The 27,880-nt window shown below is 35.1% G+C and overlaps 2 protein-coding genes and 1 long non-coding RNA gene across 5 annotated transcripts in view; 1 reads left to right on the top strand and 2 right to left on the bottom strand.

The window, feature by feature from the left end:
- Positions 1 to 1,798: 1,798 nt before the first annotated feature.
- Positions 1,799 to 15,995, bottom strand: yju2 (YJU2 splicing factor homolog). Its single transcript, NM_001110833.1, has 8 exons — positions 15,822 to 15,995; positions 15,372 to 15,472; positions 12,402 to 12,546; positions 12,164 to 12,298; positions 7,681 to 7,862; positions 5,161 to 5,305; positions 4,716 to 4,887; positions 1,799 to 2,407 (listed from the first exon to the last, which is right to left on the bottom strand). Exons 1-8 carry the CDS (start codon positions 15,843 to 15,845, stop codon positions 2,274 to 2,276), a joined length of 1,038 nt encoding a protein of 345 aa, NP_001104303.1. The 5' UTR covers positions 15,846 to 15,995; the 3' UTR covers positions 1,799 to 2,273.
- A 2,364-nt stretch (positions 15,996 to 18,359) lies between these two features.
- The window catches only part of LOC141378977 (uncharacterized), a 28,463-nt gene continuing 18,942 nt past the window's right edge, over positions 18,360 to 27,880 (bottom strand). For both annotated transcript variants that reach the window (XR_012394833.1, XR_012394834.1), the window contains 3 exons: positions 26,409 to 26,493; positions 25,580 to 25,780; positions 18,360 to 18,571 (listed from right to left, as the gene is read on the bottom strand). This is a non-coding gene — a long non-coding RNA (uncharacterized lncRNA). The remainder of the gene's footprint in view (positions 18,572 to 25,579; positions 25,781 to 26,408; positions 26,494 to 27,880) is intronic.
- scn12aa (sodium channel, voltage gated, type XII, alpha a) overlaps positions 19,837 to 27,880 on the top strand; it is a 155,030-nt gene continuing 146,986 nt past the window's right edge. For both annotated transcript variants that reach the window (XM_068212913.2, XM_009298901.5), the window contains exon 1: positions 19,837 to 20,328. The gene's annotated coding sequence lies outside the window, so the exon portion shown is untranslated. The remainder of the gene's footprint in view (positions 20,329 to 27,880) is intronic.

Raw genomic sequence — 27,880 nt, 5'->3', positions numbered from 1 at the left:
AAGCTAGTTTTTTCGTGTACTTTTGAGAACAGAAGATATACAAAAATGCTGGAAACCTGTAACTATTGACTTAAAGAGTCAGAGTTACAGCATTTATTAATCTTTGTTAAAGGGACAGTTTACACACAAAAAATACAATTTCTGTATTAATTTACTCACCATTTACTTGCTCCAAAACATTTTTTGTTTATTTTTGTTTTTTTGAGCACAAAACATACATAAAAATTTTGAAAACCTGTAATCATTGACTTTCATAGTAGAATAAACAGATTATTGAAGTCAATGGTTACCGGTTTCTTACATTCTTCAGGATATCTTCATTCATGTTCAACAGAACACACACACAAAAAAAAAAAAAAAAAAGATTTGAAACAAGTTAAAAGCTACAGCATTTATTAATCGTTGTTAAAGGGAGTTCACTCAATCAAATAATGAAAACTCTGTTAATTTACGCACCCTTTACTTGCTCCAAACCAGATTTTTGTTCTTTTAAGCACAAAATATATACAGCAAATGTTGAAAACCTGTAACCACTGACTTCCATAGTAGAATAAACAAATACTACCGAAGTCAATGGTTACCAGTTTCCAACATTCTTTAGAATATCATCTTTTATGTTCAACAGAACAAAACACACCTCAAAAAGATTTGGAACAAGTAAAGAGTCAGTTCCAGCCTTTATTAATCTTTGTTAAAGGGATAGTTCACACACAAAAAAAAATACATTTGTTTTATTTACCCTTTACTTGTTCCAAACCTTTTTGTGTGTTCTGTTGAGCACAAAAGATTAGAAAAAATCTTGGAAACCTGTAACCATTGACTTGCGATATCGTTACTGATATTCTTTAGAAAATCTTCTTTTATGTTAAAAAAAAACAAAAAAAACACAAAGATTTGGAACAAGAGTAAGTTACAACATTTAATAATCTTTGCTTAAGTGATGATAATTCTGTTAACTTACTCACACTTGTTCCAAACCAGTTTTGTTTTTTGAGCAAAAAATATATACAGAAAATGTCGGAAACCTGTAACCACTGACTTCCATAGTAGAATAAACAAATACTATTGAAGTCAATCTCAAAGATTTGGAACAAGAGTCAGTTACGAAATGTGTTAATCTTTGCTAAAGGGATATCACACACACACTCACACTTTCACTCACTCACTCACACTCACTCACTCACTCACTCACCCTTTACTTGCTCCAAACCCTTTTGTTTTTTTGTGCACAAAAGATATATAGATAATGTTTAAAACCTGTAACCATTTACTTCCGTATTAGAATAAATAGATATTATTGAAGTTACCGGTTCACACACACACAAAAAGAAAATTCTGTATTAATTTACTCAACTTTTACTTGCTCCAAACCAGATTTTTGTTCTTTTGAGCACAAAATCTTGAACAGAACAGAAAATGTTGAAAACCTGTAACCACCGACTTCCATAGATATTATTAGATATAGATATAAAATTATATATATAGATATAAAAATATATAGATATAGATATAAATATTATTGAAGTCAATGGTTACCGGTTTCTGACATTCTTCAGAATATCTAAGTAAAAGATGAGTAAATATCATTTTTGGGTGAACTAACCCATTTAATGTTGAATAAAAATACAGCATTGTGAGCTACACTCTTATTTATGTAAAATTAAGATTCATAAATAATCTTTAAATAATCAAATTTTTATTGAATTAAAAGTGGTTAAAAAATGTTTCTATGGTTATTATCAAAAAAATGTTCTAATTATTTTACAAAACCCCCATAAATAAGAAACAAAGCATATCCTTTGAAACAAAACATGACTTGCTATTTATTTGTTGGATGCTGGAGAGAAAAAAAAGAGGTCTTTTACAACACAGGATTAGAGATGATCACGCTAAATTAGATTTATTTCCTCTGTAACCCTCAAATGCATTTCCTCATATTGACTGAACTAACATGGAGGGAAAAATACTACATTATAGAGTGCATAATAGATTAGAAATGCATTATAGAGTACATTAGAGACACTGGCATGGAGCAGATCTAATAGACTGAATGAAAGCCAGCCAATGGATATGGCTTCTCGTAGACGATATGTCCCACAGCTAAAAAAAAAAAGTCATCACTGAATACTAAAAATCTATTGACCTGCACTCTCAATTATGCTTTTAAAGAGTCCAAGTTAAGGAAATTTCAAGTGTTTTGTGTCATTTATGGTGGTCTGAAAACAAGCATTTAATTCCAGTGATCTGAAATGCATTGTTTTTTGTGTCCTGGGCTAGTCTGAGCTGCTGTCGTCGCTGTCTGAATACGCCCCCAAGAGGCCGAGAGACGAACCGTTCTGACATGATACCGGCTGTATGTTTGAAGAAGCAGATGATGATGTTATGGAAGACTCGGGTTTGACAGCACCTGAATTAACAGAAAAGACAGAAAGTTCAGGTTAATAGACCACAAAATTCTAATCTGTTAAACAATGAGACTGTTATATAAATCTGTAAAAGGTTCCGATGTATAGTTGAAACCAGAAGTTTACATACACTGTAATAAAAGGCACATGACCATTTAAAAAGTCAGATGTAAATGTGACTAAACTTTTTCTCTTTTAGGTAAGTTCGGATTATCAAATGTGTTTCTGTTATGCTTAATAGCAGAATAATGAGAGAGATATTTTGAGAAATTGTTATAACTTTTCTTGAAAGTCAAGTTTACATACAATAAGATTAGTATGCCTCTGAGAAGGCTCAGATGATGGTGTCAAGGTTTTGGAAGTTTCTGATTGGCTAATTGACAACATTTGAGTTCATTGGAGGAACAACTGTAGGAAAACCTCAAACACACTGCTTCCTTGTGTGACAACATGGGAAAATCATCAAGCCAGAATCAACAAAAACTGCCAGATTACATTTTGCTGAAATATATTGGGGAAAAGACTAATTTTTGGAGACATGTCCTGTGGTCTGATGGAACTAAGATTGAACTGTTTGGCCTTAATAACCAGTGTTACATTTGGAAGACAAAGGGGAAAGCTTACAAGCCTAGGAACACCATCCCAACTGTGAAGTATGGGGGCGGCAGCATCATGTTGTGGGGCTGTTTTGCTGCAGGAGGGACTGGTTCACTTCACAGCATAGATGGCATCATGAAGAAAGAACATCATGTAGAAATACTGAAGCAACATCTCAAGATGATGGCCAGCAAATTAAAACTTGGCCACAAATGGATCTTCCAAACAGACCATGACCCTAAGCATACTGCCAAATTAGTTAAAATGTGCTTTAAAGACAACAGAGTGAATGTTTTAAAGTGGCCATCACAAAGCCCTGATCTCGATCCTATGGAAAATTTGTGGGCAGAGTTGAAAAAGCTTGTGCGAGCGAGACAAATCTGTCTCCGTTACACCAATTCTGTTAGGAGGAATGGGCCAAAATTCCTTCAAACTATTGTGAGGAGTTTAAGAAAGGATACCCAAAACATGATGATTTTGACCAAAGTTACACAGTTTAAAAGCAAAGCTAAAAAATACCAAGGAAATGTACGTAAATTTTTGACTGTCTAGAAATTAATAAAAAACTCTCAAACAAAAGAATCTCTCATTATTTTGGCATTTAGCAAATGTCAATCATTTAGGTAATCTTAACGGACCTAAAATAGTAAACATTTAGTATGATTTACCATCAGACATGTTTTACAAAATGGTTATGTTCCTTTTATTAAAGTGTCTGTAAACTTCTGGTTTCAACTGTATATACTAACATGAACATACAGTTAAAGTGAGAATTATTAGCCCCCCTATAGTTTTTTTTTTTTTTACTCAATTTCTCTTTTTTTTCAACACATTTATAAGCATAATAGTTTTAATAACTCATTTCTAATAACTGATTTATTTTATCTTCGTCATGATGACAGTAAATAATATTTTACGAGATATTGTTCAAGATACTGGTTTTCAGCTTAAAGTGACATTTAAAGGCTTTTTTAAACTGTAATATTATGCAAAAGGTACACAAATGGGAATCACACACAAATAGAAGAAAAACCGAATAAAAAGAGAGGAAAAAACAAACAAAAAACAACAAAGACAACAAAGACTTCGTACCTTGCTTAAATGATCTAAGATGATTTGGCAGATCCTGGATCTTTTAATCTTGATAACATTAGGCACGTTCAAATCAAGACTGAAAACACAGAACCTGTTTAACTGTGCCCTTACTGAATGAGCACTTTTCTACTTCCGACAGATCGCACAACTGTGTCTTTCTTGTCTTTTTCATTCTTTTATAACCTGTTTTAACACATTTTCATCTGTTTTTAATCATTTTTATTTATACTTGTCTTTTTATTCTTTTTTAATTAAAGCACTTTGAATTGCCACCGTTTATGAAATGTGATATAAAAATAAACTTGCCTTGCCTTTTTAAACATTTAATTACAGTAATAAAACTGGCTTTATAAATTAAGAATATTGTTGGCTGAATATAGACTGAATACATTTGAATTATATGTATTTATGTAAATAATAAACATATAATATATAAAGATATAAATAAATCCAGCTTTAATGACATTCATTCCTAACTCTACACAGCTGAATGAATACATCCTTTATTTAACATAATCATGATGTTATTAATTGTCGTTTACTCCCTCCACACACACTCATTCTGACCCTGCGACTCTACATAAATGAATAACTGACTAGTTTTAACAGCTCTTGAACCTGTTTGTGTGCCAGCAGCAGCAGCAGCCGGTGGTGGTGCAGCATGGGAAGGTTTAGAGGCAGAATCTGCTGGCTTCTTCCTCACCACCAGAGACCCCAGAGCTCCCTTCACACTCAGACCTCCCACACTCCTATCCCAGCTCTGTTTCTTCGCCACTGCAGACGACAAGCCCTGAGGAAAAATAATAAAAATAATGAGAAACAGGGGACGGCGGGGCTTTCCCCCACGTGATGACACTGCAGAGTGTTTTTATTTGTGCGATTATGAAAAAAAGGTATACCATTAGAGACTGGTTATATTCACACACTGTTGCCACATAACTATCTTTAAACCCCTTATAAAAGTGATTTTTGCATAACAGATGCCCTTTATTGTGCAAAGATGAGCTGAAAATGTAAATAAAAAAGTAGATTTAAATCTCGCTCTTTTTCTCTCTCTCTCCACCTGTGATGAAGTGCTGGTGTCTGTGGTGAGGATGTCTGTGGGTTTATCAGCTATATGCTTCTTGCTTCGCTCCTTTGCGTTTTCTGCCTCTTCTTCAGAGTCTGAGTCCCTCAGTCTTTTGACCAGAGCTCTCTCCAACATCTCTCTGAGAACAGAAAGACAAAAGAGAAGATTAAATCACAGTACACTTGTACAATACATCATCTTGTTGTTTCACAATTTGCTTCAGGGAAAAAATACTGTGGCTGAGAGAGCAATTACAAAAAACACTAGCAAAATAAGAAAAAATCTTCATCAGTTTGACAGAAAATGTGTGGGAAAATTCTCACAACGCAAAAAAAATTAAGAAAATTTTTACAACACATGTAAATATCATGGAACACAATGGAAAAAGTTTTATGGGGACCCGAAAACATGACGAACCGGGCTGGGATTTGATTATTGTGCTGTGACTATTACTAAGCGAAGTTGTAGGTGATCTTTGAAAGGTGAGCTTTTTGTTTGTTTTAACATCATTACACCATTCCCGTGTCTTTTGTATATTATTATCAATGGATTTGTTGTTAAGGGTGAAGCAGTGGCGCAGTAGGTAGTGCTGTCGCCTCACAGCAAGAAAGTCGCTGGTTTGAGCCTCGGCTTAGTTGGCGTTTCTGTGTGGAGTTTGCATGTTCTCTCTGTGTTCGCGTGGGTTTCCTCCTGGTGCTCCGGTTTCCCCCACAGTCCAAACACATGAGGTACAGGTGAATTGGGGAGGCTAAATTGTCCGTAGTGTATGTGTGAGAATGTGTGTGTGGATGTTTCCCAGAGATGGGTTGCAGCTGGAAGGGCATCCGCTGCGTAAAAACTTGCTGGATAAGTTGGCGGTTCATTTCGCTGTGGCGATCCCCGATTAAAAAAGGGACTAAACCGACAAGAAAATGAATGATTTGCTGTTAAGGGATTGTACTTCCAGCAGTGAAATTTAAACCACGCTGAACTGAACTAAACTTCCTCTAAAATCTGGACTGACACAGTTTCAATTTACTAGAACTTCTATGCTAAGCTACTTTGACACAATCTACATTGTAAAAATGCAATAGAAATAAACATCAATTGAATTATTAGCGTAAATAACCATAACCTGAATAACTGGGTTCGTCACATTTTTGGGTCTTCTTGAAACATTTGCGTTGCGTCACAACCACAACGTTTAAACATCAATGTTTTGGGTTAAAATTATGGGTAAGCATAGACAAGTTTTTAAAATCTAGATTAATCTCGAAATTAATTAAATCGGATCATTTGAATTCTGCCGAAGGCATTAAGAATATGTGTGCTACCCAAATAATAAATCATAAATTTATTATGATTAGCGTTATTACATTTCATAACACTCTCACCAGTCCTTACTTCCTATTTATGTCTAATACCCCAGTTTGTCACGGGACAATGAATGAAATGTTCATGAGTTAAAGTTAAACGTTCGAACTGCAGTTAAAGGCAAGCATCCTGCTGATTTGATTCAGAAGGGCACTATTTTGTCAGACGGCTCACCGGTCAGGTATACATGCGTAGAATAGATCCAGCTCCCAACTTTGACAATAGATTAACGGCGATATTTTTTTAATCGCGCGATAAGAGTCTCGCGTTAACGCATAAAGTTAACGCCGATAACGGCCCAACACTAGTTAAAATGCATAGGAATATCTACATTTTGCATTTAAATGATATTATAGATTGTACACAGTTTGGACAAAATGCTGTGATTACATATCAGTACTATTATTATCATTATTGTTTTTAACATGTAAAAACCGGCAAAATACTTGAATGATGAATTACTAATATAACTTCTCTGCGTGATTTTTTTTTAGAATATTTACACACTGAAAAAAGTGTTGCATGCAGAACTGTTGCAAACTATTTATTTGTGTTGAATTTAAACAAACAAATTACATTTAAAAATGTTCAACTTAATTTGTTTGTTTAAATTCACCACAAATAAATTGTTTACAAACACTTGACGTAAAAAATTTAGTAAATCCAAGGAATTATTTTTTAATATTTTTTTTAGTGCACTGTAAAATTACTACAATAATGAATGTACATTCTTGTTTAAAAATAAATGGACCACATATAATTTTCAGACTTTGCAAGATAGTGTTGTCATGCTACTGGAATACAATCGGTACTGAAATTCTAAAAACATAAATTTCCTGCTAACATTTGAGCGCTGTTGAGAACGTTCTTAAACTCAGCTGATTTGCCATTGTGTTCACGTGCTCAACAGAAAACACTGTGATTGGCTGTGAAGGTCATCAATTCACCGAACTCACCGCTGTTTACTGAGTGTAACCACTGATACAGAGACACTGGAGCATTTTAAAGCAGCGAAAATCAGCTGATCTGTTTATAAGCTGACATACGAGGAATCCTCTGATGAAGACTGATCTTCAAGGCTTTACCAAAACGTTTAAACCACAAATATTTAACAATTCAGCATACATAAAGCAAAATTAGAAAAGGTCTCTTGTTGCATACTTGGTCTCTTGCTCGTCTTCCTCCTGCTCTCTCTGCTTCTGTCTCTGCTCCAGCTCTTTATATTGACCCAGCATACCCTCAAAGTCCACTTGCGCCTGCCTCTGGTTCAGCTCCTTCAGCTCCTGCAGGTTCTCCAGTACCTCCATCTCCAGCTTTGAGTCCCGTGTGCGGTTCTCCAGGACCTTTGACAGCATTCAGAGAGAACATCTTTAGCTTAAGGCTGCACAATATATGTAATTCCGCAACAATATAGCAATGTTATTAGGGCTGATCGATTTTGTGAAAAATCCTAATCACGATTATTTTGGTCATAACAGAAATCACGATTATTCAAAACGATTACCGTTAAAGTCAAAATTATTAGCGCTTCTGATAATTTTGTAAAAAATAAATATTTCCCAAATGATGTTTAATAGAGCAAGGAATTTTAACAGTATTTCCTCTTATATTTTTTTCTTCTGGAGAAAGGCTTTTTTATTTTTCTTTTGGCTAGAATAAAAGCAGGTTTTTTCAAGCAAGTCTATAATGTTAGCCCCCTTAAGCAATATATTTTTTGATTGTCTGTCTAATAACACTAATTAAGCCTTTAAATCGCACTCTGAATCTGAATGCTTGTATTTTGAAAAAATATCTAGTCAAATATTATATGCTCTCATTGTGACAAAGATAAAATAGATAAGTTATTAGAAAAGAGTTATTAAAGCTATTATGTTCAGAAATCTTCTTTCCATTAAACAGAAATTGGGGGAAAAGGGTTGCTAATATTCAGGAGGGCTAATAATTCAGACTTCAACTGTATACAAACAGTTATTTTCCACCCTGCAAAGGAAAGAGAAATAAATACAATAGAGTAAAAATATAAAACAAACTGTGATTTAAGCATCTTCACCTTAAGAAACACTTTAGCTACAAAAGTCCTTCAGTCAACAGCAGAGGCATGTTCTCCATTTGTTGTTTGATTAATAATCATAAAAACAGGCGGCAGAAGGATTATAGCGCGCTGTCTCTTTAATAGTTTCTCTATCGCGTCTCTTTTGATTCTCAACTCGTTTGTTTATTACACAAATGATGCTTGATATGAATAATCACTAAACACCGCGTTTTGACACCTATCTGACCATTAAAGCGCTCACGTTAAGATGACTTTAGATGTGTGCGCTGACTGCGCTCTGCTCGTCTCAGTGTGCGAGTGAGACCGAATGCTGACTGCATGCTTCAATTCTGTGTGTGCGCGGCACACAGAATCATGCGGTCTTTCGCGCTTTTAAGATCAACACGTGTACAACTGGAAAGGGGCGGTATATGATGAAATAATCGTTTATCTCGATTAATGATTTTTCATAATCGTTAAAAGGCAAAATCGAAATCGGATTTTAGATTAATTGCACAGCCCTAATGTTTATCTGCAATGACGCTTCAGTTTAAGTTCAGGTTGAGTTTATTCATCACTTAGGCAATTTGAGTGGGATTATAGCTGACCAGGAACCACTGTAAAATTTTAACTTATTAGAGTGAGAGATCTTTATTTGCTCGTTTGCTTTGTTTTAAGGCCTATGACTATAAGATTTACATTTATAACACATGTCGTTTTACCAAAGATATTTTTTATACAACGAAGACCATGTGGTGTTATTTATTTAGATTTGATTATTCAGCTTCTGCACCTGAATACAGTTTGACTAGTGTTGCATTTATGCAAATTAACTGTTCTTCGAAATCCCCCAAATCAATATAAATTCTTTCCCCAAACTGAGCCATTCAAGTCATCTGGTGAAATAATATTCATATCTCAATATACTCATTCATTAATTTTCTTTTCGGCTTAGTCCCTTTATTAAGCTGGGGTGGCCACAGCGGAATGAACCGGCAAATTATCCAGCATGTGTTTTACGCAGCGGATGCCCTTCCAGCTCTGGGAAACATCCATACACACTCATACATTACGGACAAATTAGCCTACCCAATTCAACTGTACCGCATGTATTTGGACTGTGGGGGAAACCGGAGCACCCGGAGGAAACCCACACGAACGCGGGGAGAATATGAAAACTGACCCAGCCAAGGCTCGAACCAGCGACCTTCTTGCTGTGAGGCGACAGCACTACCTACCGCACCACCGCGTTGCCTATCGCAAAGTATATTAATATTAATAAAACTTTGCAATGTCAATTGTTTCCAATATCAAGCAGATTTGTGAGATAATTGTGGATAGAATTGAACTATAGTTTGTTTTTTTTTCTTCTGGCATTTGGCTGGATTATGTCTGTCATGGACAGATAAATGTAATATTACAAGATGGCATCCATTCTCGCGTCTTAGTGATTCACTGAATCATTTATCCAAATGATTCATTTAAATTGGCTGATTCATTTAGGCACCACTGCGAAATGTTTAAAAAATATATTCAATGCTTCACCAATAGATGCAACCTCCATGAACCAATCACAGAGTTCATACACACTTTTACTACTAAAATTCATTTCAATAGGTTACATACAAAACATAATACACTTACATTAATAAAGGCTTCTGCAGGTTCCACAAAGTCAAATTTAAGACTTTAAGACCATTATGAATGAAATTTCAGGCTTATACAGGGCTAAACGCTGAAGATTTGTACTTGCCCTGTTAAATTAGTTATTTCTCAGCCACATATTTTAAATGTGTCAAAACAAGCAAACTCTAGTTGCATACAGAACATACAGAAGAATCGTACCGCTGTAGTTGTTAGTTTGTTTCTGCGCATGAATGAGAGTAAAGGAGAGACGGACTCTGCTATTGTGTTTGAAAATGACCCAATATTATCATTTAAAATATATTCAGGTATAAAATTTCCATGATGTTTGCAAAACTTTATGGGTTTATTTGTTTTTCCAAAACTTTTCCAGGCATTGATTATGCCACTTAAAAATTCCATGACTGTTCCAGGTTTTCCATAACCGTACGAAAAAAAAAAGGAAAAAAAAAACATTAACCTGTGTCTATGCTTTAGAACAATTGCCCTCAAAACTATTTGTATAAATTTAAAAACATTTTAGTGTCACTGAGAGTTGCAGTTAAATGTCTCTGATAATCAGAGCTCTTCTGTTGTATGCATGTTTGGACTAAACTGTTCTCAGGTCTAATACAGTGAATCAGTCTGTAAAGAATTAGCTTCTCATTAGTTAGATTATAGTTATAAACAAGCAAACGATCACACTTTATTTTAATATACAATTAACAAACCATTAAGACTTTTAGCTCAATAAACTACTGATTAGCAGCTTAATAATGAGGGCTTCTGCAGGTTTCACAGAGTTACATTTAGGACTTAAGACATTTTTAAGACCAGTATGAACTAATTTTTAGACCCATAAAGGGTTAAAGGAAAAAGGAATGGCCCAGATGGAAAAGTTTTTTTTTTGCCCTATCAAAAAAATATTATAATTTAATACATTTAATAATACAAAAAAAAAAAAAATATATATATATATATATATATATATATATATATATATATATATATATATATATATATATATATTCATAGCTAAATATTTTAATTATTGTGTAAAAACAAGCTACTTCTAATTGTATCCATACTTTTCTTACATATTACATACATATCATACATATCTTTTTTTTCCAACATAAACTTTCTTTAAAATAATTCTAAACAATGAATAAATGTTTTAAAAACAATAATAAACTTAATTTTTTAAAATTAAATATAAGATGCAAGACGAACAACACAATATTTCTGTAAATGTAAGACTTTTTAAGATCTAAAAATTGGATTTGTATTGGGTAGGATAAGGGATGTAAAATAAGATTATACTTTACAAGTGCTTATAAATAGTTATTTAAATAATATCTTAATAGGCAGGTGATAAGCCAGTAGTAAATAAGTAGGGTCAGTAGTAACTAGTGTACAGTTCAAATTGACTACCCTTTCATTGTGTTGGTGGCTGTTTTTGCCCCAATTTTTTGATTGCAAAGCCATGACAGTAAATAATCTTACATTCTTGATTGTAGGCAGTTTTCCACAGTAAAAATACAAATGTAAACCCTTCCCAACAGGGAAAACCGGCAACAATCAAGAATGCATGATTATTTGGTGTTATTGCTTTGCAAACAAAAAAATGTCATTATGATGGAAGTCAATGGGGCAAAAACAGCCACCAACATTACGAAACGGTAGTCAATTTGCCCAGAGAGTATTGTTAAATCTTTGAAAAAAATCTTCCCCAAAATATGTCAAAACAAGATTTGTTACAAAAATCATTCCACTTGCTGAAACACAGAGAAAGTTGTGACCAAATTAAGACTCAAAATCACTTCAGTGGATAAAAACATCCCCAACAGCACACCAGAGTTAAACTAAAGCTTTACCAAAACTATTTTGTCACAAATAGATGTTTATAAAGGTCAGAAAACACACCAGTTACTCTCAAAAAGCACATCACAAACCTGTAAATTCCTTTAGTCTGCACATCTGACTAACCTTCATGGGGTTATTGAGTTCCTCATCCTCTCGCTCCTGCTGGATCTTCTTCTCCTCCTCCTCGATCAGTTTCTCAGCCTGAAAGTTGCGTGTTGCCCCGTGCTCCATGGCATAGTCTGTGTTTTCCGGATCTGTCTGTGAAACACATCAATCAAATGAAGCGAACCAAACACAAGTAATGTAAGGCTTGCAGGTTTTACAGGAGACGCAGCATGATGTGCAGAACTCAGTCTTGTACCTTAAACGTGATCTCAGCCAAGCATCTGGTGCATTTAATGTAAAATCTGAAGATGGGAAGCCCCAGGTAGAGCTCATTCTGAACGGTCTCCTTACGAGCGTTGAACTTCTTGCCTTTGTAAATGTACTCGCCACATGTTTTACACCTGCAAATCACCAGGAATTATTATCTACAGTTTTCAATAATAAAACATATTTAAAGGGTCACGAAACACCAAAACACATTTTTTGAGCTGTTGACAGTCATATATGTGTCCCACACTGCTAAAAACACTATTAGGACACCTATATTTCACTAAAAAGTGTAAATTGGTTGTTTTTGCGTTGTTTCAAGCAAATTCGTACTTCCGGTTTGAAACTAATTTTTTAAGCTGCGTCACGGCCATGACATAATAGCGTGTATTCCAGCGTGCAGACTGGACGTCTGTGCCAGAGTGAGTCTTATTACGTCTTACAGTGTGATGCATTAATGCATGAGTAAGGCTTGGTTCAAACCAATCAGCGCCCTCTATTGTGCAACTTCATTAATATTCATTACTGTCAGAGTGTAGATGGCAGAGACGACACGTTGTGTTGGCAAAACAAGTGTGAAGTGTTGCTTTTATAGTTGCTGCAGTTAAGTTTCGTTTTCATTTTCTCTCTGTGAGAGCTCAGAGTCACGCGTGGATTACAGTGTACGCAACGCGCGACAACAATAACTTACGTGTCTAAGGAGGATTATTGTTTACCTGAGAGCTGTTCTCATCTGCAAACGCTGAAATCCAGATTCGCTTTAGTCTCCTCTTAATAAAGACGCGGCTCTAGTTGCTGGTGATTGTCCTGTCTCTACAGATTTGGTAAGTGAGCGACCAGTGCTCTTTGTTTATTCAGTTTGTATTTTATTCGTATCAAACAAACTATTGCAACGAGTGTAAACAAGTTAGCACTAACAGTTACAACCAAACTATAACCTCGTGTTGGATTTTGTGACCGGAATAACACACGCGGCTTTCTGACGCTACCTGTCGTGTGTATCTAAGTTTCCGGGAAATGCTGAGTTTTTTTTCTCTCATTCGCCGTGCGGTATCAAACATTGCATGAAAAATACACGCTTAGAGCAGCGCCTCGAATCAAATATCACGTTTGTCGGGAGGGACATGAATGAATTCCCTGAATGAAAGAGCCAAACTGCAGTTAAAGTCCACCATTTAATAATTTGGCAAATAATTCGACTACAGATGTCCATGTAAACACAGTCACATTGTCCGCTGTGGTTGTGTGTTTTGACTCTGAAATTCAGCGCGTCCAAATAGACACTCCCACACCAAGCCTCTTTAGTTCCTCCGACACTCCCCCCTAAACAGAGCTGGACACGCCCACTTTTCTGACTTTTTCCAAAGTAGAGGTGTGAAAACACCCTGCTGAAACGAGGGGGTTTCATGGCCCTTTAATTATTTCCCTCACTTCCCAATCCTTTTTAAAACCTATAAATTAAATTAGAACGTCACTTTGTTTTTATGTGATATATGGGTGAAAAATGGTAAAAAGGGGCTTTCAAGCATCAAAACAATTGTTGAATAGAAGTCTAATACTATGCAAATATAAATTGTAAAAGCACTTTACTTTTGTTTCTGCAAAATGTTTAAAAAATATTCAATGGTTCACCTGTAGATAAAACCTCCATGAACAAACCAGTGTCAATTGTATACATGGTAAATACACTTTATTGTCATATTTGATAAAATAAAAAAAAGTTACTGCTGTGTCTCTTATAACCGAGGCTCTTCAAAAAGAAAAAAGCCATACAATTTCATAATACACATTAATATACAAATATACACTCACCGGCCACTTTATTAGGTACACCTGTCCAACTGCTAGTTAATGTAAATATCTAATCAGCACATGGCAGCAACTCAATGCATTTAAGCATGTAGACATGGTCAAGACGATCTGCTGCAGTTTAAACCGAGCATCAAAATGGAGGAAAAAGGTGATTGAAGAAACGTGGCATGGTTGTTGGTGCCAGACGGGCTGGTCTAAGTATTTCAGAAACTGCTGATCTACTGGGATTTTCACACGCAAAGATTTTTATATTATCCCAAAGAAGACCACAGCAGGTGCCACTCCTGTCAGCTAAGAACAGGACACTGAGGCTAAATTTCACACAGGCTCACCAAAATTGAATATAAGATTGTAAAAACAATACCTGGTCTGATGAGTCTCGATTTCAGTGGCGACATTCGGATTAGTCGGGTCAGAAATTGGCATCAACAACATAAAAACATGGATCCACACTGCTTGTATCAACAGTTCAGGCTGGTGGTGGTGGTGTGATGGTGTGGGGGATATTTTCTTTGCACATTTTGGGTCTATTAGTACCAATTGAGCACTGTGTCAACGCCACAGTATACCTGAGTATTGCTGACCATGTCCATCCTTTTATGACCACAGTGTACTCATCTTCTGATGACTAATTGCAGCAGGATAACACACCATGTCATAAAGCATGAATCATCTCAGACGGGTTTCTTGAACATGAAGAGTTCACTGTACTCAAATGGCTTCCACAATCACCAGATCTTAATCCAATAGAGCACCTTCGGGATGTGGTGGAAGGAGATTGGCATCATGGATGTGCAGCCGACAAATCTGCAGCTGTGTGATGCTATCATGTCAATATGGACCAAAATCTCTGAGGAATATTTTCAGTACCTTGTTGAATTTATGACACGAAGGCAGTTCTCAACGGGGTCTAACCTGGTACTATTAAGGTGTACCTAATAAAGTGACCGTGAGTGTATTGAAATATTAATACACACACTAATAATATTGCTAATGTTGTTATCACGTCATACTTGCATGAGATTTCAGACCGAATATTCAAAGTACCATGTTAAACATTAAGGAGCATGTCACAAGCTGTCACTGAACGAATATACTGTAAAACAGACTTCAACATATATGCATACATTCACATAAATCGTCTCACCTCATATTGAACGGTGCCATCAATCTGACCACATACTGACGGTCTTTGGGAAGTTTAAGTTTAGGGATTTTAGACGGATCAAAATCCGGGGGATAGTATTTCTGAGGAAAAACAAAGACATAACGTTAAGTTAACGTTAGCATAATATGACAAATTTACTAACTTACAGTAGTGCACTCCGTAAACACTTATTTGAGGATTCATTCGAGAGCATTAACTAACGTTTTTATAACAAACATGAATTTTAAGTGCACTAGATTTAACATAAGTCTTAAGTGCACCAGAAACATGACCTCATATTTAAAATGAGTTCATCAGACTTTTATTAAATAGACGTAAACATTGCGATGCTACTTCATTAGCTTGCTGTTAGCAGCAGTACGTTACTTTTTAATTCAACCGTAAGTCGCAGCACAACAACAGTAGTCAATTAAAGATGGATATACTTACATTTAAAACTTTTCTTTCCGACATGGTTCTCTTTAACTGAGTAAAACTTAAACTAAGAAGATAAGTTAATGCTCAAATGCGTGTTAGCACACTGATCTGGAGGTTTCTTCCTCGACTGTGTGTATCGGTCACTTTCGAGCTGCAGTGCTGCCACCACCGGCAGAACGATGGCATTACATGAGACAAATTGTGGATCTCCACCAACTTGTTTAGGAGCATACCGCCACCTATGGTTCCGGGACATGCAATTTCAAGAGTTCATGTACATTTTCATTCATTCAATTTATTAGTCCCCTTGTTAATCAGGGGTCGCCACAGCGGAATGAACTGCCAACTTACACAGCATATGTTTTTTTTACGTAGCAGATACCCTTCCAGCTGCAACCCATGACTAAGAAAGATCCATACACACTCATTCACGCACATACACTACGGACAACTTTAGCCGCCTACCCAATTCACCTGTACCACATGTCTTTGGACCCATGCCAACACGGGGAGAACATGCAAACTCCACACAGAAATGACAACTGACCCAGCCGAGGCTTGAATAAGCGACCTTGCTGTGAGGCGATCATGCTACTCACTGCGCCACCGTGCAGCCCCTCATGTACATTTTATGGTTACAAAGATAAATAAAAATTAACAATATTAATGTTAAAAATCCTACCATTTTCCTAAAAGACCATTATAATATGCTCCAGTCCTGCATCTCTGAGGAAATTCAAGGTAGCTTTGCTAATTTCCCACATTTTTCTCATTGCCCCAATAATCATTTCAAATTCCATGATTGTTCTAAATCATAAATTTTTTTCCTCCTTTCTGATTTATATTTGATACACTTCATAATAATGTACATACTTCATAAACATCTTCTGCAACTTTACACTCATCACACTTATCTGATATACTTTTAACATTAAAACGAGGGTGGATTTTAAACTGCGTGTCCAAGTCATTCATTCATTCATTCCTTCATTCATTCATTCATTCATTCATTCATACATCCTCATATTCATTTATTCATTCGTTCACTAACTTATTCATTCATACATTTATCCTCATATTCATTCATTCATTCATTCATTCATTCATACATCCTCATATTCATTTATTCATTCATTCACTAACTTATTCATTCATTCACTAACTTATTCATTCATTCATTCATACATTCATCCTCATATTCATTCATTCATTCATTCATTCATTCATTCATTCATTCATTCATTCATACATCCTCATATTCATTTATTCATTCATTCACTAACTTATTCATTCATTCCTTCATACATTTATCCTCATATTCATTCATTCATTCATTCATACATCCTCATATTCATTTATTCATTAATTCATTAACTTACTCATTCATTCATTCATTCATTCATTCGTTCGTTCATTCATTCATTCATTCATTCATTCATTCATTCATTCATCCTCATATTCATTCATTCATTCATTCATACATCCTCATATTCATTTATTCATTCATTCACTAACTTATTCATTCATTCATTCATTCATACATTTATCCTCATATTCATTCATTCATTCATACATCCTCATATTCATTTATTCATTAATTCATTAATTTACTCATTCATTCATTCATTCATTCATTCATACATCCTCATATTCATTTATTCATTCATTCACTAACTTATTCATTCATTCATTCATTCATTCATACATTTATCCTCATATTCATTCATTCTTTCTTTCTTTCATTCCTTCATTTATTCATTCATACATCCTCATATTAATTTATTCATTAATTCATTAACTCATTCATTCATTCATTCAGTCAGTCAGTCAGTCAGTCAGTCAGTCAGTCAGTCAGTCAGTCAGTCATTCATTCATCCTCATATTCATTCATTCATTCATTCATTCATTCATTCATTCGAATGCCTTCTCCAAGTCCACATTACATTAAACACACATCAGCATAAAATAAAAAATTGTCAAATGTTAGTAATTTAGGGCGACACAGTGGTTGGCACTGTCACCTCACAGCAAGAAGGTCGCTGGTTCGAGTCCCAGCTGGGTCAGCTGGCATTTCTGTCTAGAGTTTGCATGTTCTCCCCGTGTGTGCGTCGCTTTCCTCCTGGTACTGCGGTTTCCCCCAACAGTCCAAACACATGCGCTGTAGGTGAATTGAATAAACCTGGCTGTAGTGTATGAGTGTTAAGAGAGTGTATGGGTGTTTCCCAGTACTGGGTTGCAGCCGGAAGGGCATCCGCTGTGTAAAATGTGGCGACCCCTGATGAATAAAGGGAGTAAGCTCAAGGAAAATGAATGAATGAATGTTACTAATTTATGTTGCTCAATACAATTAAAGGGCAATAAGATAAACATGGGAAGATGATTGTATTTATGAAAGGTTTAGCAGCAGCCATAGGTAACTGATGCCTGGTGTTCCTATAAATACTAAAGCTTGCTCTAGCACTTATGGAAGCCTTCTTAATTTGTGTCTTCGTTTAATCTAGATATTATCAAACTGGGGCGACACGGTGGAGCAGTGGGTAACATGATTGCCTTAAAGCAAGAAGGTCGCTGGTTCGAGCCCCGGCTGGGTCAGTTGGTATTTCTGTGTGTAGTTTGCATGTGCTCCCTGTGTTGGCGCGGATTTCTTCTGGCTGCTCCCCACAGTCCAAAGAAATGCGCTATAGGTGATTTGGGTAAAGCTAAATTGACCATAGTGTGTGTGGGTGTTTCCCAGTGTTGGGTTGCAGCTGGAAGGGCATCCGCTGCATAAAAAATATGATGGATTAGTTGGCGGTTCATTCCGCTTTGGCGACCCCTGTTTAATAAAGGGACAAGCCAAAAAGAAAATGAATGATCAAACTGAGAATTACTAGAGGAGAACATATTTAAAGGGACAGTTCATCCTAAAATGAATGTTTGCAGTGTTTACTCACCCTCAGGTGGTTCTAAACCTTTGTAAGTTTCTTTTTTTCTTGCTGAACACAAAATAAGACATTTCGGAGCAAAAATGTAACCGTTGACTTCCATAGGAGGAAAAACAAGTACTAAGTCAATGGTTACAGGTTTTCAGCTTATTTCAGAAACAGAAGAAATAAACCCATAAATGTTTGAAACAGGGCAACACGGTGGCTCAGTTTTTAGTACCGTCACCTTACTGCAAGAAGGTCGCTGGTTCAAGTCCCAACCTGGCCAGTTGGCATTTCAATGTGGAGTTTGCATGTTCTCCCCATATTCTCCCTATGGCTTTCCTCCGGTTGCTCTGGTTTCCCCCACAGTCAAAACACATGCACTACAGGTGAATTGAATAAACTTGGCTGTAGTGTATGAGTGTGAATGAGAGTGTATGGGTGTTTCCCTGTATTGGGTTGCAGCTGAAAGGGCATCCGCTGAATAAAACATATGCTGGATAAGTTGGCGGTTCATTCCGCTGTGGTAACCTTTGATGAATAAAGAGACTAAGCTGAAGGAAAAAGTAAAGGGTAACTAAATGACGACAGATTTTTCACTTTTGGGTGAACTAACCCTTTAAAAACAATACAAGCGCTGCAGTATGATGGTAATAAGAGAGTTGTTATGAACAGGATTGCAAAAAAATGTAAAAAGTTGTTTATATTTAAAAACGAAAGAGACAAATATATATAATAAGACATATTTAATTACGGCATGTCTTCTTAAGGCCACTAGAGGGAGAAACTGCATAATAAATGTTTTCTTCATGGACAGATTTCCATTGATCTGTAGGATTTCAGCGAAAATATATTTGTATTTATATATTTTATTGATTGCACTGTGATATTCATGTCGTATAAAGGATATTTATGCTAAATAACCGTAAGAAATATTTAAAACACATTTAGCTACTTTTAATGTTTGTATGTTTTGTTTTTCACATAAAGCATGCTGTGTTTCTAATAAAGCGAACTCAAGATTATGAACTTGTCAAAAAACGCAGAATGAAATCATTAGTTAATAAAAAAAAGTCATTTTTCTTATCTTGATCTGTAACTCGTTTGGAGATGCGCGTTTTGGTGATGCGCGTAATCCTCCACGGTCGCGCGCACAGTGTTTGGCAACAGTTCCCGCGCACAGAGTGAAGCGCAAACTGCAGCTGAGCGCCAAACAAACCGGAGAAATCCTCAAATGGGCTAAAAATGCGCTCAAATCTCTGATGGGAAGCACAGACAACGTTTGGATGCAGAGTTTCATGCATGCGAATGCTGGGGAGATATAGAAAAACTTTAAATTCGGAGTGCGCAAAACGCGTAAAATGAGCGTTGTGTGGGATTTAGGAGTAAAGCGTTTTTTTGGGGATCCAAATTTCAACGAAAACTTGTTTATCTACAGCATTTGAGATAGTTTGAGAAATTACCCAAGAGTGTTTCACGGATTTTTTTTCTTCCTCTTTGTTTCTGGGATTGGGGTTTATACCCATCATGGATCAGTTTGGGATTTTGGATTTACATCAGCGCAATAAATGGAAAATGCGTGGACGCAGTGCTGCGATTAACGGAGTTTACATGTAAGATACATATTTTTTTATTTATATTTTTATAAAAATGCTAAAAGTTGATGCCCGTCGGTTAAAAGTTTGGAGATATTAAAGTTTATTTTTTAAGAAGTCTCTTTTTGCTCACCAAGGCTGCTTTTATTGCACTAAAACAGCAATGTAATATATAGTGTAATTTTTTACAAATAAATTAAAATATATTTAAAGAGGTCATTTATTTCTGTAATGCAAAGCTGAATTTTTATCATCACTCCATAACTACAATAAGCTAATTTGCTTGGCAATAAAAATTTATTTATCTATGTTAAAAGGTTTGTAGTTTTACAAAAAACTGAGATGTTTGATTCTATTCAAGAGTTTTTCTTTCTCTTTTAAATTATTTTTGTTAATTAACAACAAACAATTGATCAAAATGGACAATTAAAAATGTAAATATATATTGTATTTCAAATAAATAGTGGATTTTTATTTTTCAATTAATCAAATAAAGTTCCACCAAAATATGAAGCACAATTAGTTTTTTCAACATGGGTAATAAGAATTATTATCAATGATTGAGCACGATAATTAATAAAAACTATGTGAGATCAAGGACGGGTGAAGATGCTGAAAATTCATCTTTCGATATTATGAATTAATTATATAAAAATAGAAAATAGTTATTAGCCTTGGTGAGACTTTCCAAAATCTTCCATTTTTGACCTTTAGTTTTCCCATTTCTTGCTGATTTAATGAATTATTAAGCATCTAAAAAGAAAATGTGCTGAAAATAAAGAGTAAAAAGTCAAAGAGAGGAGAATGAAAAAAGTTCTTTTAGTAATTCTTCAAGATTTGGTCAAAAGACCGTCTGTCTTTGACATATACAGTCTATAATATTTAGTTATTTATGTTATTTTTATTGGGGAAAAACAAATAGTTTCCAATTTACAATAGGTTGATTAGATCATTTACATCATTTCCCAAAAAGAAAATCTCCAAATGCCTGAAAATGCATTTAAAGTAATGGACTTTATTGTCATTTCAACAGAATAAGTTGAAAAAACTCTTGTCGCTGGGACTTTTTTCAGAAAGTCAGTTTAAAAATAGACAAAAATAAATAATAAAATAAAGTAAATGAACAAAAATGTGATTAAAATAGTAATAATAGAATATTCTTATTTATTTTACAGCCATTTATTTATTCATTTTTATTTTTATTTATTTATTCATTTTCTTTTCGGCTTAGTCCCTTTATTAATCAGGGGGCACAGCGAAATGAACTGCCAACTTATCCAGCATATGTTTTACACAGCGGATGCCCTTCCAGCTGCCAGCCATCACTGAGAAACTTTATTTATATTTTCATTAATTATTTTAGTATTTCTGCAATTACTCTTAGGCCTATTTTATTAATAATAAAAATAATATTCATTAATAACATACAAAATATTAATTCGTTTTATATATATATATATATATATATATATATATATATATATATATATATATATACATGCATAAATATACATACAAATATATATATAAATTAAATATTTATATTACAAACCACACATAATTTCATATTTCAGCATGAGGAGAATGTCGAAAACACTGAAAGTGCTTCTTCTGAATTACAAATTTCAACCAAAATATAAAGCAGAACTAGTTTTTTTTTTTTTCAACACTGATAATACAATAATTAATAAAAACAACTCGACACTAAGGACAGTTGCTGAAATTTCAGCTTTCAATATCATAAATACATTTTTAGGGCAACACGGTGGTGCATAAGGTAGTGCTGTCGCCTCGCAACAAGAAGGTCGCTGGTTCGAGACAAGACAAGAAGCCTTCGCTGGGTCAGTTGGCATTTCTGTGTGGAGTTTGCATGTTCTCCCTGCATTTGCGTAGGTTTCCTCTGGAGGCTCCGGTTTCCCCCACAGTCCAAAGACATGCGGTACAGGTGAATTGGATAGGCTAAATTGTCTGTAGTGTATGAGTTAGAATGAGTGTGTATGGATGTTTCCCAGAGATGGGTTGCAGCTGGAAGGGCATACGCTGTGTAAAACATGTGCTGGATAAGTTAGCGGTGCATTCTGCTGTGGTAACCCTGAATTAATAAAGGGACTGAGCCCAAAAGAAAATGAATGAATGAATGAAATAAATTATTAAAAAATTTTTAAAGTCAAATAATATTCCACATTATGCATGTATTCTTGAATTCATAAACTCAGCCTTGGTGAGCAGAAAAGAGTCTTTCAAAATCAACAGAATCAATCTTTAGTTTTCCCATTTATTGCTGAATTAATGAGTTATTATGCATCTAAAAAGGAAGTGTGCTGAAAATGTGGGTAAAAAGTCAAAGACAGAAGAATGAAAACACTGATCAAGAAATTCTTTAAGGTGTTGTCAAAAGATCGTCTGACATACAGAGTCAGTATTATTTTTTACTTCTGTTATTTATGGGGAAAAAATAAGTTGTTCCCAAATTACAATAGGTTGTTTAGATCATTTACATCATATAAAAGAGAAAAAACTGATCTCCAAATGTCTGAGAATGTATTTAAAATAATGGACTTTATTTTCATTTCAACAAAATAAATTGACTTTCATAAAAAAACTTTTAATGAAAGTCAATATAAAATCGGCCAAAAATAAATAAAAAAATAAAGTAAACTAATAAAAATGTGATTAAATTAGTAGTAATTGAAAATTCTTATTTATTTTGCTGTAATTTATCTTTGTTTATATTATTATTATTATTATTATTATTAGGCCTATTTCATTCATATTACAAAAATAATATTAATTAATTAATTATTTATTCATTAATTTTCCTTCGGCTTAGTCTCTATTTTAGAGGTTGCCACAGCGGAATGAACCGGCAACTTATCCAGCATGTTTAACGCAGCGGATGCCCTTCCAGCTGCAACCCAGTACTAGGAAACACAAAACATTGATTATATTTTCCAAACCAAGTTCACTCTCAGAAATAAAGGTCCAAAATCTGTCACTAGGGTGGAACCTTTTTAAAAGGTACACTTTTGTACTGTACGGGGGAACATTAGTACCTTTAGAGTACACTTTTTTACATTTAAGTTACTATGAGGTGCACATTTGTACTTTTTATCTACACATTTGCATTAATATGTAGCTTTAAGGATCTGTTAGATTTTGAAAAGGTACCACCCTGGTGACAGATTTTATATAAATATTTCTGAGAGTGTATAATGCCACTTTCATATGTAGTCTTAAATCAGACACAGATCTGATGTTTTGCAATGCGACTGCAGTGTGAACGGTTATGTCATGTGACTTATTCTGTGCTGCAGACATCAACTACTCCTCAGCAGCATAGTAGAATGTCACTCAGGGAGATTACAGTATCACAGAAAGTTGGTTGTTCATATTGAAAATATTTTGAAGGCAAAACTGGTGCTTGTTAATTAATCTGGTTAACAATTGAGGCAAGGGTTGATTGCGAAGCTGAAGAGCGTTGTGGGTGGTGCGGATAGGGGATCTGTGTGCAAAGGACAGGAAACTTTCTCTCAGAGAGAAAAAAGGGCAGGTGCTCGAGCACCCAAACCCCCCTTTTGCACAAGTCTGCTGTTTATAACGAAGTAAAATGAAATAACTCTGCAAATGGAGATAGACAGGCCCGGATTAATAATTCAGAGGCCCCTGGGCACAATGTCTTGTAGGCCCCCTATAGCCGCACCCCATAGTTGAATTATTAAATAAGCTTAATATAATATTTGTTATATAAAATTAATCTATAATGTATTGCCCACATTTTTAAATAAATGATATACACTACATTTCTAGTCTACAAAGATTTAACTTATTTTTAAAGCATTTAAAGCACAAAAAAAATACTAATACAACTAGGGGAAATTAATGGATTTTAATATACTTGTTCAAGTTCACTGAAGCAGTACTAAAATGTATATTTAAGGATATTTTAATGTATACCTTCTACAAACTTAAAATGCACATGAAATCGATAACACCTCTCCAATCCAGCTCTAGGAATATGAGTCCTCCATAATACACACACTTGTTAATGATTACTTGTCTTCCTCGTGATGAAAAGTAGGCAAAATCTTTTTTTTAATATATATAATTTGTTTATTAAACTTTTCAGATACAACAAAGTATTTTTACAGAGAAATTTAAACAAATATTATTCCCACCCCTACCCTCTACACAAGTTGAAATTACATTTATCATTTAAAGAAAGAAGAAAAAAAATTACTCATGATAATAACAAAATAATAATCAAATAAATAAAAACAATTAAGTAAATAAAATGAACAAATTATAAAAAATAAAAATTAAATAAATAACTCAAAATTTTAAAAAATGAGTCCTCGGATATTTATAAAGTACCTAATCATGTGACATGCTCAGAAAAAAAAGTCTAAATGGGTCCCATGTTTTAGAAAAGGCCCTAGTATTGCCATTTAGTGTAAACCTAATTTTTTCCAAGTGGATGAAGCTCATTGCATCTCGCAACCAGTTGTCAAAAGTCGGAGGAAATCTTTGTTTCCATAATAACAGAATACAACGTCTTGCTAACAGTGTCAAAAATGCAAGGGCATTTGCAGAAAAGCTTGTTACCCCTACTATATTCTGGGAAAAGAGTAGGCAAAATCTAAGTGCGGATAGGCCCCTGGGTCTGTGGCCATAATGCCCATTGGTTAATTTGGCCCTGGAGATAGACCAACTCCGCCTTCACAGTTCAGTCTGCGGCTGCTCATTAGCCATTTATATGTTCACTACACCGGTGGTCAGAGCACCACGCACCACGGTTGTCATAAATCACAAATGATCAGTGTTTTCAATCACAAGAGACTTGTGTTAGGTCTCAAATGCCGAAATACACATTAGTAGTAGCAGAACAACTCTTTATAGTTCATGAAATACACCATGGTTGTCTGTGAAAAGGGTAATAATCACATAAGCATGATCTGACAACGTGCTCACTTCATACAGCACACACACTGTGCATAATTAGACATTTTGTGCTCTCCGTAATGTACTTCTGCGCATGCGAGTCAGTCTGGGACCATAATCTGTTCACACTGCAAATCTGAAATCGGCCACATTTATAAGAGAAGTGTGAACAGTCATGCAAAAACATCAGATCTGAGGGAAAAAAAAATCCGATCTGATCACTCCTCGCAGTGTGAACGTAGCCTAAGTGTCATTGACTGAACAGACAATTGCATTGATCACCTTTGATATAAATGAAACCTGAAAGAAACTGCAGTTGTTGTTTGCTGACCTTACAGTGACATGGTGACCTTCCTGTAACAGTCTGGAGTCACTGATTGAGCTGTGGGTTCAATCCCAGTGTTTTGACTGCACTTAGGACAAAAGCAGCTGCCAATGAAAGTGTGCAGGAGTGTGTGTTCCTCTGAACCCCGCTGGTTCTCTGTCCTCACTTGCCGCTCATCGGTTGAGTTTAGCAGCGTGTTCAGATGGCCTGCAGGGAGGACACAGATATAATGCATCATGGGTAAACTCGCCACATGACACCACCCATTTAATGATCCTTAATGAATCTGTTGGGTTGATCAGGCCAGCTGAGAGAAATCACTGGAAGTTAACGTGTGTTTGTGTGTGTATGGGGGTTCATTTAAAAATTATGATTCTAGAAGAAATCACAGTAAATGTGGTTTTTGTGTAACACATTTGTTTTCTCTTTAATATAAATTAGCAGAAAAGCACAATTAGCTGACTACTTGAGTATAAGGATGCCTTAAAGAGGATCTATTATTAAAAAAAAATTTTTATGAGGGGATCAAACACAGTTGTGTGGCAGCAGTGTGTGTGAATATAGCCGGAGTCAAATTGTAAACATTTATTAATTATATTTATTATAATCACACGTCTGCAGAAACACCTTGGTTGGCATTCTCCCTTTGTACGTGTCATCAAAAGGGAGAAGCCCCGCCCACTAATAGCAATTTCTCTCTCATTAGCATAAAGTTATAGGCATTTGTAGCTCCGCCCTCTTACAAAAAGAGCACCATCTCATTTGAATTTAAAGCAACAGTCACCAAAACAGCACAATTCGGATCAAAGCCTAAAAGAGTCAGTTTTAAAGATACCTTAGCATCATCTCTTCACAGGTCTTGGATCAATGCAGCATCAATGGCACTGCATAATCTCTAGAGGCCTCAGAATGAGTATACCCTGGTGGAAATAGAGAATAAAGAAAATAATAAGTGTAGCTGCTGTTCACAGTGTATTTAAACTCGAAATATAAAAATGAAGTGCTATAAATGACAATAGTAGTTACATAAACAGACATAGAAACAAACATGTAAAGCATATGAGTGCTTCTAACAAAATTTTGGCTGCATCAAGACAGGAGTGTGTCGTACAGGTGGTTTGTCAAGTCCACTCACCTGCATGGAGCACTCTAATGCATCATACTCTTATGTGATGCACTGTGTATGCTTAAACAGATAGGTCTTTAATTTAGTTTTGAATTGAGAGATTGCGTCTCAGACTTTATCAGGAAGGCTATTCCAGAGTTTAGGAGCCATATATGAGAGGGCTTGACCTCCTTTAGTAGATTTTGCTATTCTGGGTACTACCAGAAGCCCTGAGTTTTGAGATCTTAAAGAGCGAGTTGGATTGTAGCAAGACAGAAGGTTGGTTAGATAAACAGGAGCTAGATTATTTCAAGCTTTATAGGTGAGAAGTAATATTTTAAAATCAATACAAAACTTAACAGGCAGCCAGTGTAAAGAGGATAAATTGGGGTGATAATATGATCATATTTTCTAGACCTGATAAGAACTCTGGCTGCTGCATTTTGTACTAACTGAAGTTTGTTAATAGAGGATGCTGGGCAACAAGCGAACAGAACATTGCAGTCATCCAGCCTAGAGGTCATAAAAGCATGGACTAGCTTTTCTGCATCAGAGATGGGCAGCATGCTTCGTAACTTAGCGATATTTCTCAGATGAAAAAAAGCGGTTTTTGTGACAAGGGAGATATGATTTTCAAAAGTTAATTTGCTGTATAATATGACACCCAGATCTTTTATAGTAGATTATACAAAGAGTTTTAAAACATTATTTGTGTGGTATTTTGAGCTGAAACTTCACACACACTCTAGGGACATCATTATTTTACATCTTGTAAAAAGGGGCACAATAGGTCCTCTTTAAAAGTGACAAGTAGACTAAACCCATTGTACCTTGTAAGGTGTTGACTTTTATCTTTTATAATGACTAGTCTTTTATAATTATGTACATAATTCATTTACTTAATTTTAATGCAGCGGCTTAAGGCACTTTTATAAAAGTAAAATCAATTAATCACACTTAAAAATGACACATCTCAATTCCTGAATCCAAATAAATGTACAAAACTGATTTTACTATACATGAATGTAAATAAAGTGTCCAATTTGATGTTTTTTTTGTAAACATAAAAATTTAAACATGTGTGTAAAACATTCAGCGTATTTAGGTAAAAGTCATTAAAAACTTAACATGGTTAGGAGTCAGAATATGTTAAAAATATTCTCAAATAGTAATTTATCAGCCTTAATTGATCATCCATTGAT

Source organism: Danio rerio, chromosome 2 (genome assembly GCF_049306965.1).
Source record: "Danio rerio strain Tuebingen ecotype United States chromosome 2, GRCz12tu, whole genome shotgun sequence".
Lineage (NCBI taxonomy): Eukaryota > Metazoa > Chordata > Actinopteri > Cypriniformes > Danionidae > Danio > Danio rerio.
This window is presented reverse-complemented; position numbering and strand designations above follow the sequence as displayed.